The sequence below is a fragment of the Gigantopelta aegis genome, chromosome 4, assembly GCF_016097555.1.
Source record: "Gigantopelta aegis isolate Gae_Host chromosome 4, Gae_host_genome, whole genome shotgun sequence".
In the NCBI taxonomy this organism is placed as follows: Eukaryota; Metazoa; Mollusca; class Gastropoda; order Neomphalida; family Peltospiridae; genus Gigantopelta; species Gigantopelta aegis.
The window spans coordinates 22977527-22993017 of record NC_054702.1 but is presented as its reverse complement, the minus strand read 5'-3'; the positions used below and the strand labels follow the sequence as shown (position 1 = coordinate 22993017).

Below are 15491 nucleotides of genomic sequence, written 5' to 3'. Positions count from 1 at the left end.
TTTTTTTACAGGTACCCCATACATGTTTCAAGCACAAGGCTACTTGACACATTGGTACTAGATGAAATAAAATTGCACCTTTTTTTTTACCCAGATGAAACTATTATTTTTTACAACCAACACACTCACATTTATAACCAATCACAGGACTTGTGGTATTCACTTCTCTATCAAAAGTTGGGTGCACCTCAAACTTTGACCCAGCCGGAAGTTATTTGGTTTAGTACTACCTTTAATGACACCACTATATAAAAACAATAGATATATTTGATCTATCACCAACGGGGATCTATCTACCTAGAGTGCTTTACTACTGGGCTGCGTCCCACCCTTTCACATCTGAGGTAAGTGCTGGTACTGGATTCACATCCCAACAGCAGATCCAGTCTTGAGTACGTTGCAGTGGTTTAATGGGGAGGTATAAGGGCATAACACCGACTTACCTCGAACCACTAACCACTGTCCTGGACAGGCAGTTACATAGCAGAAATATGTGCCCAGATTGAACCCTACATGTATATAGAGTACTGTAAAACCTGGGCCCCGTTCCACGAAACGATCTTAGCCCTAAGATCAACGTAAGTGCATAGGGTAGCTATGCGCTTATGGTAATCTGAGGGCTAAAATCAACTTAAGTGCATAGGGTAGCTATGCGCTTATGCAAGTTATGGTAATCTGAGGGCTAAAATCAACTTAAGTGCATAGGGTAGCTATGCGCTTATGGTAATCTGAGGGCTAAAATCGCTTCGTGGAACGAGGCCCTACTCTAGTGGCCACCTGTCTTAAGAAGCCACATTTTTATTCTCCCAAATCATCTGATGAAGTATAGTAGCCCATGAAGTGGTGACGTGTTTCCTCCCTCAATATCTGTGTGGTCCTTAACCATATGTCCGACACCATACAACCGTAAATAAAATATGTTGAGTGCATCCTTTCCTTTCCTAGTATAAACTGATCTGTTTTAAAGAAGCTACCTATCTTAAGAGGCCACACTTTTTATCCCAAATCATCTGATGAAGTATAATAGCCCATGAAGTGGTGACAGCGGGTTTCCTCCCTCAATATCTGTGTGGTCCTTAACCATATGTCCGACACCATACAACCGTAAATAAAATATGTTGAGTGCATCCTTTCCTTTCCTAGTATAAACTGATCTGTTTTAAAGAAGCTACCTATCTTAAGAGGCCACACTTTTTATCCCAAATCATCTGATGAAGTATAATAGCCCATGAAGTGGTGACAGCGGGTTTCCTCCCTCAATATCTGTGTGGTCCTTAACCATATGTCTGACACCATACAACCGTAAATAAAATATGTTGAGTGCATCCTTTCCTTTCCTAGTGTAAACTGATCTGTTTTAAAGAAGCTACCTATCTTAAGAGGCCACACTTTTTATCCCAAATCATCTAATATAGTATAATCTACTGGCCTTGGTGGCGTTGTGGTTAATCCATCGGATATAAGGCTGGTAGGTACAGAGTTTGCAGCCCGGTATGGGCTCCCACCCAGAGCGAGTTTTAATGACTCAGTGGGTAGGTGTAAGGCCACTACACCTTCTTTTCTATCACTAATCACTAACAATTAACCACTAACTCATTGTCCTGGACAGACAGCCCAGATAGCTGAGGTGTGTGCCCAGGATAGCATGCCTGAACCTAATAGGTTGAAATGAAAATAGATTGAAATGAAATAAAAAATATAATCTGATCTGTTTTAAGCAATCACCTGTTTTAAAGGCCATTTCTGGTTAATCGCTTTGGTGGCTGCTTAAAAGGTTTGACTGTAAACTCAAAACTAAATAAAAAATGAAATGAAAAAGGCCACCACATCAACATTTCTCTTGTAAGCCCAGACAGAAATCCAGATAGATTAGATATGTGCCCAGGACGGCATGCTTGAACCTTAATTGGAATTAAACACAAAAATAAATTAAAATGAAAACTTACCAACACTACGCTAAGCTAACATGTGTAATACTGCATTCAAGAAAGAGGTATATTGATTAATCAATACCACTAGCAGTGTATTATAAAAACACAAAAGGTTGCAATTACAGAAAGTGCATCAGCCTTTAAGTCACACAGTAAATGTACTTGGCCTTCACAATGTGATAATGTTCTTTTACTGTCAGTGCTAAAGAGAGTTCAACAGGGGGACTCAACCCACATTGCCATTAAGAAAGGAAAGGAATGTTGGTTTTCTTACAAGACTCAAGGACAATATTTAGACAACAGATAATTAAAAAGGAAAGGAATGTTTGTTTAATGACACCTCAGCACATTTTAAACTACAGCTATTTGTCATGAGATAAAGAGAAGAAACTCGCTACTCCTATCCAGCAAGCAGCAAGGGATATTTTATATGTGCTTTACCACAGACAGGATAGTACATACCGCAACCTTTGATGCACCTGTCGTGGGGCACTGGATGGGACAAGAAATTATACCTGAATTCATAAAGTGTTCACCTAGAGTAATGACCCTACAAACAACTGTCTTAATTTCACGATTTACACTACAGTGACAGACATCTAAACCAGACACCCATGAGTCCTAGCAAAAAGTCAAGGGACAATTTCACAAAACATCGCAAGTTTATGTCTTCAGCTGCCAATTACACTGGGAATACATTTACACGTTTTGCATCCAATTCACGAAGAAAATTGTATTATTACAGAAAATGGAGCATTTTAAGGACAAAAAAAACTGACATATTATGTACTTCTAGCTATATTTGTTGCACCATAATAGTAATAAGAACTGTAATGTAGTTATAGATTTACGTTTACGTGTAAAACCAGGCTTATAATGTTTTGTGAAATTGATCCCAGGTCTTAAGGGGTATCTGGTATAGAAATATTCTGTCCTATATTGATATTTAAAAAGGGACCATGAAATGAGGAAATTCTGGTTTACAGAGGTTCCGGTTTAGAGGGGTTTCACTGTATTTGTGTTACACCTGACTGGTAACATACCTCCCAAGTTTTCCAACTTTAATATTAGCCAGCAAAGACTCTCTTTCCTTGTCAGTGTGGCAGGAAGAATAGGCATCATATAAACTGAAATGAAAAATACAGGTATGTAACAGTTATAAACTTGGTAACAAAATAAATATGTCTGCTAACTCATGTACAGGTTACCATAAAATATGAACCTGGTAACCTATTATGACAGTTATAAAATCTATCATTCTCATTAGTTTCTTTTATTTAATTATGCACTCAACACATTTTAATTACAGTTATACAGCTTCAGACATAGAGGATAATAATAAGAGTTACCAGTTATATAATAAAATTTATGTCCCGAGTGAAATAATTTTCACTTGTCACACTAAACAACCAAACTTCAACAAAACAACTAAAAGTCCATTACCCATTATTACATTACAAAATCCACCATTTCCTCAATTACAAAAAAAATACAACAGCAACACTAAGATAACAGTAAGATACAAGTACCTTTTGAAAATTGAAATTGGACATTCTTTACATTTTATTGTTTAGATTATCCATTTGTGAACATCCGATCATTTCTGGTCATCCTGATGTTTCTAATACCACAAAATACATTTTTCATAATTCTAAAAAGGTATGTACCTTTGAGAAGTAAACAGTTATGAAGATGAGTTCCAGTCTATTTTTAGAAGGTATTTCCTTATTTCAAAATAACAAAAACGCGGTTTCACTTTATTGTAACTTTATCCAGATGTGTTAATGGTTTGTAGATTAACAAAACTTGGTGTCCATTTTCAGAGGCTGAAAATAGGATCTGCATCTTTAAAATTGGGAATAGATAAAAGTGTTTGCATAACTACTTTCACATATCACTACCAACCAGAGGAACAACTGCACCTCAAATTATAATGCTGAAATTAAATTTAATGCAATGCAGCTGTATCTATCTTAATTATTAGCTACTACTTGGTATGCTTTGAAATTTAATATAATATATATGCCTATGAAATCAATGTGTTTAAAAATCCACTTACTGCATAACTGTTGGGTACTGGTCTACTATGGCCTTGGCCTTATCTGCAGACATCCCATGGAGCTGTATTAACTGCTTTCCAAACATCTCATGCACTGTCAAATTCTGAAAGTTTAGTTAAACAAGCAATGCTTAGAATTTTGGTCATACTTTTTGTCTACAGTTCAGCACGTCTATAGAGGGTATCTTGCATATAAAGAAAACATCAGGTATGTTTTTTGGGGAAGACTGGATTTAGCATAGTCGGAAGAGCTCTTCGAAAAACTATGTAAAAAGTTGAAGTTTGTTTTGTTTAATGACACAACTAGAAAACATCGATTTATTAATCATAAGCTATTAAGTAAAATGGAGCATTTTAAGGACAAAAGAAAATGAAATATGTGTATTTCTAACTAGATTTGTTGTCCTATAATAGCAATAAGAATAGTGGTTTTGTCGTTGATTTATGTTTATGTGTAAAACTAGGAAAAAAAGAAGAAAGAAATGTTTTATTTAACGATGCACTCAACTCATTTTATTTACGGTTATATGGCATCAGACATATGGTTAAGGACCACACAGATGTGTAAAACTAGGCTTACAGTGTTTTGTGAAATTGGGCCCAGAACAATGATTCAATACCTTGCTCTTCAAAGATCCGTGGTTGAAATGTTGAAACTCAATCAGAATCTGTTCACCATCTTGTAACTGACAGTTTCTTCTCATATCTTGTAATACTTCTAGATTGCAAGCATGTAATGTTTTACCCTGCAGACAAAAATACATAAAATTTATCATAGAATATAATTGCCCCATCAAACTGAAGAAATCAATATTGTTTTGAATACCTACACTAGTAGATCCATAAATAAGAATGCCCCTTCAAAACAAATCCTGAATATTAATTGTAATTCTAAAAGTTAAGTAAAATCATTAAGTTGGCCCCCACCAACCAAAAATGTGCAACATAAAAATCTGGAAGATTCGTATCTATGTTGATCACAACCATATATTTAGTTGGTTGGTAAGATATTCCTCTATTCCATATTTGAAATACAAGCAAAATGAAATAAAAATGTACACTACAGCGTGTATACCACCAAATCAAATCCCAAAGACGACAATAGTAACATATGTGGCTAAAATTCCTACCTGCAGCGTATCAATCGACATAAACACCATGGATATAAATACTACCACCCCTCACCCTTAAAGTAAATACAAAAAATGTGGGGGTTATACTGCTAGTTTCAGACATTGAGTAGCATCTATGACTACCCTAGTTCCACAAAAGAATTGTCATGCTATTTTTAGTAGGACCCTGTACATGTTTGACCCTGTACATGTTTGACCCTGTACATGTTTGACCCTGTACATGTTTGACCCTGTACATGTTTGAAGCACAATGGTAGTTGGTACAATGAGACTAGTGCAAATTATATTACATGAATTTACTGGTGAGATGAAACCACATTTTATCACAACAAACACTCTCACATGTATCGCCAATGGTAAGACTGGTAGCCTCAACTGTGGGATGATAAGTTGGGTGCACCTTGACCGTTGACCCATTTGGCTACCTACAAAGGTGTGGAGTTTTAGTACTGCATTATTTGAATGTGAATTTGCTAATGTACATCATATGTAAAGATACTACATACCCTGTAATAACTCTGAAGATATCTCGTTAAAACGGTCAAGTATGTGACTGTTTCTTTAACATCATGGGTTTTCTTTATCTGGAAGCCGTCAATAACCTGAAAAACAAAAACATTTGATTACAGTGGAACCCCGTTTATCCAAACAGTATGGTTTTTTCCTAAAACTGACTGGATAAACAAATTTCCGTACAATTGAATCCTGTTTGATTGATTAGTCACCCTTGGACAAAATAGAAAACAGTAACCAAAAATATTAACATTTATTTATATTGTTAAAAAAAAGTAAAGTTTGTTTTGTTTAACGACACCACTAGAGCACATTGATTTATTGATCATCGGCTATTGGATGTCAAACATATTGTCATTTTGACAGTCATAGAGAGGAAATCCGCTACATTTTTTCCATTAGTAGAAAGGGGTCTTTTATATGCACCATCCCACAGACAGGATAGCACATACCACAGCCTTTGACATACCACTGATATATGGAACGAGAAATAGCTCAATGGGCCCACCAACAGGGATCGATCCCAAACCGACCGCGCATCAAGCAAGCGCTTTACTACTACTGGGCTACGTCCCGCCCCCTTCACATTGTTTTAAAGTCACAATACAAATAAAACCTGTGTGATTGTGATAGCCTGGGCCCGTGCTTATAAAACTTTTAGAGTCCAGACTCAATCTCTAATGACGTCACACGCACACAATTTGTATGGCGTTGTCATGACAATACTGTCTCAGACTATTAGAGTCTCGAGTCTGGACTCTAAAAGCTTTATAAGCACCAGGCCTGGTTCAGTTTGTCTTAAAAATACTGAATATCTGACAAACCTGTGTTTGTGATAGCTTGTTTCTGGTTTCAAAAATACACAATATCTGACAAACCTGTGTGTTTGTGATAGCTTGTTTCTGGTTTCAAAAATACACAATATCTGACAAACCTGTGTGTTTGTGATAGCTTGTTTCTGGTTTCAAAAATACACAATATCTGACAAACCTGTGTGATTGTGATAGCTTGTTTCTGGTTTCAAAAATACACAATATCTGACAAACCTGTGTGTTTGTGATAGCCTGTTTCAGTTTGTCTTCAGAAATACTGAAATGTTGCATCGATCCGTATTCTTCTATCAAATATATCGCATTCTGTACACCACATCGCTTGAGACGAAACTGAAGAATAAAACAAAGAACTTTACTGAGGAAATTTACTACTTTTGAGTCCAAAATATATCTCAAATTATTACTACTTTGCATAATACATATTATTTTTAATAATTTTGAAACATGATGGATGAATGGAGTGAAGGATGGATGGATGGATGAATGGATGGACAGACAAATGGATGGGAGGAGGAATGGATGGAAGGATGGATGAAAGGATGGATGAATGGATCAATGGAAGGATGGATGGTTGGTAAGATCGTTGGTTGGTTGGTTGAGTGGATGGATGGACAGACGGACAGATAAATAGAGAGATGGAAAAAGACATGAAATATGTCATAAGGAGAAAGTCATTTACCTTCTGCTCCCGGAATCTGCCGTCAATTGTACTGCTGACAAGGTCATCCATTCTCTTCCTCTCGATCACATAGTCCAGGACCAGTTCTCTCCCTTGAGGCTTACGTATCTGCCCTAACACAAAACACATTTCTTTAGTATCTTAAAGGCATACTGTCACGGATTTAAGGACCTTATTTCTCTAAAAATGGATAATAAATAAAAATTACAGTAATTGTTGGAAACCAAATCTAGCTATTGGATCACCTTAACTGAACCAACATGGAGCGAAATCCATGCCAACCCTCTCGGCAATTTTAGTTTTTGAATTATGGACCATTGCCATAATTCAAATATTTTTACAAAACATCATTAATAAATGGAGTATTGTGGTTATGAAGATGGTTGAATAAAGTACATTTAGAGACAAATCGAATTATTTTTGTTCAGGTAATACTTTGTTAGGTCACTAAATAGGTCAGTGGTCTGTGACAATATGCCTTTAAAACAAAATGTTTACTTTGAGGCATACATATTTACCCTAACACAAACCACATTTTTTTAGCATTGTAAAACAAAACCCATGTCTTTTCTTTGAGGCATTAATTTAACATGAAGGCCCTTTCTTTAGTTTCTCAAAAGAACTGGTAGAAGTTTGTGCCAATGTCATAAAACAAAACACACAAGTAAGTAAAAAAACAAGAAGACAATCTGAAAGTATCATATCCATCATTATATGAGATGTGGGATTAAGGGTGGTGGGTGGTGGCTTCAAATTCAAGAAAAAATAATGGAAAAGATCAGGCACTTTTGTTTAATTCAGGCAAAAATCAGCCTGTATGCTATGCAACTTGTATGCTATGGTCATCTTATTATCCAACATTAACGTATTATTAAGTTTAAGTTGCTTACACAAAATAAACGACCAATCTTGATGTGAACAGTAACCCAGTTCACCAGGAAAAATCAATCCCATGACAGAGCTTCTAGAATTTTTATAAATCCACTAGCCATGGGATCAGTGATTTTTAACATTTACTAGTCACAATTAAAAATTCACTGGCCTAACTTTATTTTAAAGTAAAGGAATGCTCGCGCAAGGCTTTTGGACTGGTATGCATATTCAACGATATATAATAAGATTAAATCTTTCTATTAAATCAAGTTATCAAAGTAACAAAGTCATATTGTTTTACAAAATTAATTATTAGAATTTATATTTGTAATGGTTCTTGTAACAATTAAATGTATTGGGTTTAGTAGTGCTAAACAGCATTGTTATAAGTGACGTCATGTAACGGCGGGACGTAGTTTAGATTTATAATTTAAAAAAATTAAACGTTGCAAGCCTTGCCGGCTAGTTGATTGCTGTAATATAACAAAGTTTGATATATTTATTATAAACATTTATTATATATTTGTTAAGAAAGAAGAACAATTTAGCAATGTTTAAGAACTTTGTATATATTTTAAACATTGAATGACATTCTTTTTGGAGACAAGAAAAACATTGTTAGTTTTCAAAAGAAGAACATTGTTTTAAGTTTTCCAAGTGTGGATAGTGAAGACAAATAATATTTCTTTAAATGAAGAACAGTGTTACAATGTGGATCTATTTCTTTTAATTCTACTGTAAAGTTTAACATTGTTATAATTATAACAGTGTTTAAAGTTTTATTGATATGCACAAATAAGGGTCAATTTGCCACATTGTTCAAAGTTTTCTAAAAATGCCAAAAGGAATTAAAGGAAAAAAGGGGAAAAGTTTATCCAAGGAACATCGTACACGAGCGCCAGAGCCACCAGCACAAACGACTGCCACGGCCGAGCCAGGGACATCTCAACAGCCAAGTTTAGAGCTGACCGAAGAGCAGCTGGCACAAGTTGCCCAACAATTACTGCCGCAAATTGTTGAATCTTTGTCACTGGCTCCTGCTACAGGTATATTTAATTTTGCAAGCCAGATTGATAGTATAAATGATAATGTTATAAATGATAATGTTGAGGTACAACAGGTTGCAAGTATTACCGATGGTTTGGGAATCAATGTCTCCCATACAATAAGACAAAAGATAATTAATGGTGAATTCATAGATTTAAGTTTACTTTTAGCCAAGTCCATGCCCTTTGAAGATAATGAAAAACATTTTTCCTTACGGGATGGTCGTTTGGTGATACAAAACAAAACATCCATCACCAGAATAACTGATATTGATCAATGGACCAATGCATTTATTGTCTTCATTAGCCTGTACACTTCTGTACACCCTTCTAGTATTTCTGGCCTTTTGAAATACATGCATACTATGAGGTTAGGAGCTGAGCGAGGTTTGAATTGGAAATTGTATGATCAGCAATTTCGGCTTAAAAAAGCCAAACATCCAACAGCTTCATGGGGGATAGTAGATCAAGAATTATGGCTTTTATATATGTATGATTCAACAAAGACAACAACAACAGCAATTTCTGCAACAGGCCAGCATTTGAAATGTTATGATTTTAACAACATCGGCACTTGTTCAAAACCAGCTTGTTATTACATGCACACATGCTTGAAATGCTCAAGTAATCATCCGTCTTTGAATTGTTATCGGGGAAACATGTCCAGTAGAAATTTAAATTTTAGGTTAGGTGGTGTTATACAATCAACTGTTCAGTTCCGGTCACCTCAACAAAATACCTTCTCGCGTCCACCAGGCACATCAGTCCGTCCAACAGGCATGCATTCCAGGTTTTTCGGGAGACGACCAGTTCGATCTACAGCACCGAGGTTCTACCCCAATTAATGCAAACACGCTAAATCTTTTACTTGAAAGTCACCCAAATCGTGTAGTTGTTAAAGAATTAGTGGAGGGTTTTACTAATGGGTTTTATTTACATTACGATGGATTAAGAATGGCAACTAGTTGTAATAATTTATTATCTGTCCAGGATAACGAAGTTTTCGCTTTTCAAAAAGTTTTAAATGAAGTACAGTTAGGTAGAATCGCTGGGCCATTTGTTTGTCGCCCATTGCCAAATTTAAGGTTATCACCAATAGGCTTGGTACCAAAGAAAGATGGCAGCTGGAGACTAATTCATCACCTATCTTATCCACGAAGGTCTAGCCTGAATGATTTCATTGACCCAGTCAATTGTTCAGTTAATTATTGTACATTTGATAAAGCAATTGAAACAGTAAAAGCTTTAGGACATGGTGCTTTGATAGGTAAGATGGATATTAAATCTGCTTTTCGTCTACGTCCAATACATCCAGCAGAATTTGAACTTTTAGGATTCAAATTACTTGACCACATACATGTATTTGTTGATAAATGTTTGCCAATGGGTTGTTCAATATCTTGTGCCTTGTTTGAGAAATTTTCTTCATGTTTAGAATGGATACTTAAATTTTGGTCGGGGAAGGAAACTGTAATCCATTATTTGGATGATTTTTTATTTGCGGGTCCAAAAAATACACATGATTGTATAACACTTATGCACATGTTTGATTGTATTTGTTATGAACTTGGTGTTCCAATTGCACATGACAAAACTATAGGTCCTACTCAAATCCTAACATTCTTGGGATTGGAAATCGATACTATTGAAATGAAGATTAAAATTCCTGATATAAAACTTAATAAATTGCAAGTAATGTTAAATTATCACTTGGAAAAGAAAAAAATTACTCTTAAAGAGTTGGCAATCTCTTACAGGTACTTTAAACTTTTGTACAAAGGCAATACCAGCAGCACGTGCCTTTACCAGGTGGTTTTATGATTGCATGTGTCACGTGTCAAAACCAAATCACCACATCAGGGTTACATAACCAATGAAAGAGAATATGCATGTGTGGTTGCTTTTCCTACAATTTTCTAATGGCTATTGCTATATTCCCGATGCTCACTGGTTCACTGATAAAGAAATACAGCTGTTCACAGACAGTGCTGGCGGTGCACATTTAGGATGTGCAGCGTATCTGGAACCAGACTGGACATTCTTTACCTGGCCTAGTAAGTGGGTAAATACAGAACTGATTAAGGATATTACATTTTTAGAGTTGGTTCCAATCATATTGGCTTTTCATACATGGGCCTCAAAGTTAAAAAATAAAAAAAATATTTTGCATACAGATAATAAATCGCTTATGGCCGTACTTAACAAAAAGTCTTCCAAGTCAAAAAGAGTAATGAGTTTACTGCGTCCTTTAGTTTTACAAACTATGATTAACAATATTCAAGTTAAGGCAGTACATGTCAAGGGAATAAATAATGGTATAGCTGATGCTATTTCTCGTCAACAGTGGCTCCGTTTCCGTCGGTTGGCGCCAAAAGCAGACAAAAATCCTATGACAGTTCCCGATTCATTCATATCATGCATCTTAAGGCTAAAGCTGATAACTTCATAGATGCTTCTTTATCTAATAATACCAAGATGGTTTATAATAATGGAGTTACAGCATTTGAAAAATTTAGGTCCTTGTATAAATTGGATTTTGTATGGCCTCCAGATCTACAGCATATAATTAATTTTGTGGCACATTTGTCATGTAGAAAACTTTCTTATAGCACGGCAAGGTGTTACTTAGCAGGTATTGCTTTTAAGTGTAAACTTTTAGGAGTGGATGATGTTACAAACAAATTTATTGTTAAAAAAATGGTTGCAGGAATGGCTAAACTAGATAATCGATTAGACAAGCGATTACCCATTCCACCAATTTTATTGAGAAAAATACTGTATACGTTGCCCGTTGTTTGTAATTCCAAGTTTCAGTGTAATCTTTTTTCAGCTGTTTTTTCAGTTGCATTTTTTGGCTTTTTTCGAATAGGAGAATTAACAAGCAAATTAGGAGATAATTCAAATTTGATTACTATCAATAATATCAAATTCACTAACAAGGATTCTACTTTAGAATTAGCTTTACAGTATTCTAAGACAGATAAAATGGGCAAAGGTACAATCATTGCTCTTCCAGAAATACATTCTATCTTTTGCCCTGTAAAATGTATTAAGAAATATCTTGCTATGAGACCAAATATTACAGATTCCCTTTTTTGTCATTTTGATGAGTCACCTATCACTCGTTATCAATTCACATCTGTTTTAAAACAAGCATTAGCAGCAGCTGGTGTTCTGTCAAAAAACTACAAATCACACTCATTCCATATTGGAGCTGCTTCCACAGCATCTATGCGGGGAATATCTGATCAAGATATACAACCAATTGGTAGATGGGAATCTACAATTGGTAGATGGGGTTCCTACTGATCAACTTGGGGAAATACATAATTAATTTTATTTTGGGTTTTTCAGTTGTTAAAAAACATATTTGGGTCGTTGGTTCATCGCTGGTGAAAAGAACGTTTGTGCATGCTAGAAATACGTACGACGGTATTCATTTAGGACTGCAACGGATGTATGCGAATATTTGGTGGCAAGGTCAAGGAGGCCTGAAATGGAATCAGGTGGAGAAAAAGATAAATTTTTTACTTACATTAGAAAATGCCCCAGATATATTGATTATACATTACGGAGGCAACGATATCGGTCAAGGTGCTACATGTGCGTTGCGCAAGTCTATTGTAGCTACCATTATAAGAATTGCTAAACAATTGCCAAACACTAAGTTGGTATGGTCTCAAATTTTACCACGCCTTAAATGGAGGAATGAGCAAAATCATAATGCACTTGAAAAAGCCAGAACTAAAATAAACAGCCATGTTGCAAGGGAAGTAATTCGTTTGGGAGGAGGATACATATGATACCCAGATATTACAGAGTTAAATTCTTGTTTATTTTTGCCTGACCAGGTCCATTTATCTACTCCTGGTAACGACTTGTTCTTATACAGACTGCAACAAGGCCTTCAGTGCTTTCTGACTACCACTGACAATGTATCTCCACCTGCTGGTGAAGTCGGACCATGGCAGTTTTGTGGGTAGCCACTGGCTGACATGGCAATTACAATTGGCCACGGCGCGGTTCTGTTGCCGGTGGCTGAGATCCGCTTGGTGACGCTAGATCTCGCCATGTGGCAGTTTCTCGCTCAACAACAGTACCGTTTATTTATTCATTTTATTTATTTGTAAATTTTATATGAATCGGATTACGATGTATTTTCATTTGCGATTTATTTTCATATTTGTGACGTGTGTACATCTGGTTCCAGTGTGCACATTGTTGCTATATTAAACAAACATGACATTTTATTTGTGTAACAATCATTTATATATATATATATCCAATTTACAAATTTCGATATATTACAATTGCATTTCATATTTATTTGTGTGATAATTTATTTATATTTGGGTTGCCCAATGGCCCTATTTTTGGGCGGTAACCTTAAACTCAGCCGTAGCCAATTCAGCCAATAAATAAATATATTATTATATTTGTATTAGTTATCTTTAATAATGCACATTATTGCTTAATATCAACAAGTATAATCTTATAGTTAATTAATAAAATGGTTAAATGTGACAGCTATTACATATAACGGGCACAGCCATTTTGTATAATCCCAGTGAATACGCCCTCTGGCTAGACGGTGATTACGTAATACTTAATGTGTCACGTCAGGAATTAGTCTTAGAACAGATGCATCGCAATATTCTGTAATAATATCCATCCCAGCAAGCCAGCAATAAGTATATATTATTTTTCAATACAAAATAAACCACCATTGTCAAAGTGTTGAAATAACTGTATTGTTTTGTCCATACATTAACTCACGGACTGAAATGATAATCGGAGTGTTTTCTTAGTTAATTGGTCTTTTCTTTCTGTGGCCTATACCTGTGGTTTCTGATTGGCAGGTGTATATTTGGATGGTCACCAGTCAAGGTGTCTAGACACACAAAAAATATGTGCCCATTTTATTTAGATCAAAGGGTATTGTGGGATAACTGGCTACCCCTAAAATGGTAACGGACATTATTAGCCGTCCTGCTTTATTAATGTAAATAATTTGACTATTATTTGGGTATTGTGAGTGGTAATTTTTTCTCCAACGTTCTCTACCAATAGGCCTAATAATATGCATTTTTTCATTGGATGTTTTTAAGAGAGAAAAATACTTTAATTCCATTTCGTTCTATTAATGCAAACTGAAATATATTTAGTTAAATAGTTTATTATAGTATCAAGACATTTATGTTATTTTACAAGTCAGGTTGATGAAAGCGAAGCGCTTTGTCGTAAATAACTACATTTGTTTACATTGTGCATACAGGAGTTGGTCAGAGCTGATGTTACTTTGCCCCAAGCTAGAATTCCGGATGCAACGAAAACAAAAGAAAATGGCTGCCCCCAGTTAGCAGGAATAATCATGTTTTTTTATGAACTCTAAAATAATGCATTTTTCAGTTGTTAAAGTGTCAGTATGTTTTGGTGGTCCGGGTATGCATCTTTCCAACACATAAAGCTCATGTTTGAGTTTACTATATCCCTTAATTACAATTTTACAACTTAATAGTAATAATCGGATATGCCACCTAGAGGGAGATAGAGCTTAAAAACACTAACATTGGGGGTGGGGGGTAGGGGAAGGATAGTCATACTTACAAAATAGACTTGACCGCAACATTTGACAAAATATTTTCACTAGCTGTCTGGCATGACACTAGTAGTTATTTACTAGACCAACATTGAATATCACTAGCCATGGGAGTAGGGCTACCATAATCTAGAAGCCCTACCCATGATCCATCACTCTTCCAGCATTTATAGGCAATGAGTAAATAATTTAAAATATGAAACATTGTTTCATTACCTGGTAATTTCTGTGATTTCTCTCTGGCAATCCACAACATGTCTCCTACGTGAAGAGGTCGAAGGTCACACTCTACGCCATTCCGTATCAGGTCTGGCAGCAGAGGTTTATTATTTGTCTTCCCACTACAATAAAAACATTCTTGTATTTTGATTGAAAATATATTTTATTGTACAAAGAACAAAAGATTCAGGCACAAGTTTGACAACTTACGAGGCCCTCTTCTATATAGAATTATTATATGAAAATGACAGTCCGAGTAATTCAAGGTACAGACCATAATAAATATAATTTAAAGCTTTGACAGTTTTCAACCCCCACCCCTCTAAGACGTATTCAAATATTAGATGACATTGTGTATGATTTTGTTTGCAATAAAAGGTCATTTCAATTATAAGAGATTATTTCTGTCACTGAAAGCAACACATATTATTATTGTCTGTATCCTTAAAGTACTATTCTGGAATATTTTTTGTCTGAAAGTGACAAAACAAACATGTCCCCCAACAGGCCCAAACTATTTTGGTATCTTCTAAGTTCAAGGGCGATAACTCTGTACAAAATGGGTAAATCACCATGATAGTCAGACTTGATCTGTAACAGTACATG

The 15491-nt window shown here is 35.5% G+C and overlaps 1 protein-coding gene across 3 annotated transcripts in view; it reads right to left on the bottom strand.

The window, feature by feature from the left end:
* Positions 1-15491, bottom strand: part of LOC121370000 (crossover junction endonuclease MUS81-like) — a 47940-nt gene that overhangs the window by 3645 nt on the left and 28804 nt on the right. For all 3 annotated transcript variants that reach the window (XM_041495084.1, XM_041495085.1, XM_041495086.1), the window contains 7 exons: positions 14883-15007; positions 7149-7261; positions 6683-6799; positions 5630-5725; positions 4611-4736; positions 3991-4094; positions 2975-3058 (listed from right to left, as the gene is read on the bottom strand). In XM_041495084.1, coding sequence (XP_041351018.1) covers positions 2975-3058; positions 3991-4094; positions 4611-4736; positions 5630-5725; positions 6683-6799; positions 7149-7261; positions 14883-15007 — 765 coding nt within the window. The remainder of the gene's footprint in view (positions 1-2974; positions 3059-3990; positions 4095-4610; positions 4737-5629; positions 5726-6682; positions 6800-7148; positions 7262-14882; positions 15008-15491) is intronic.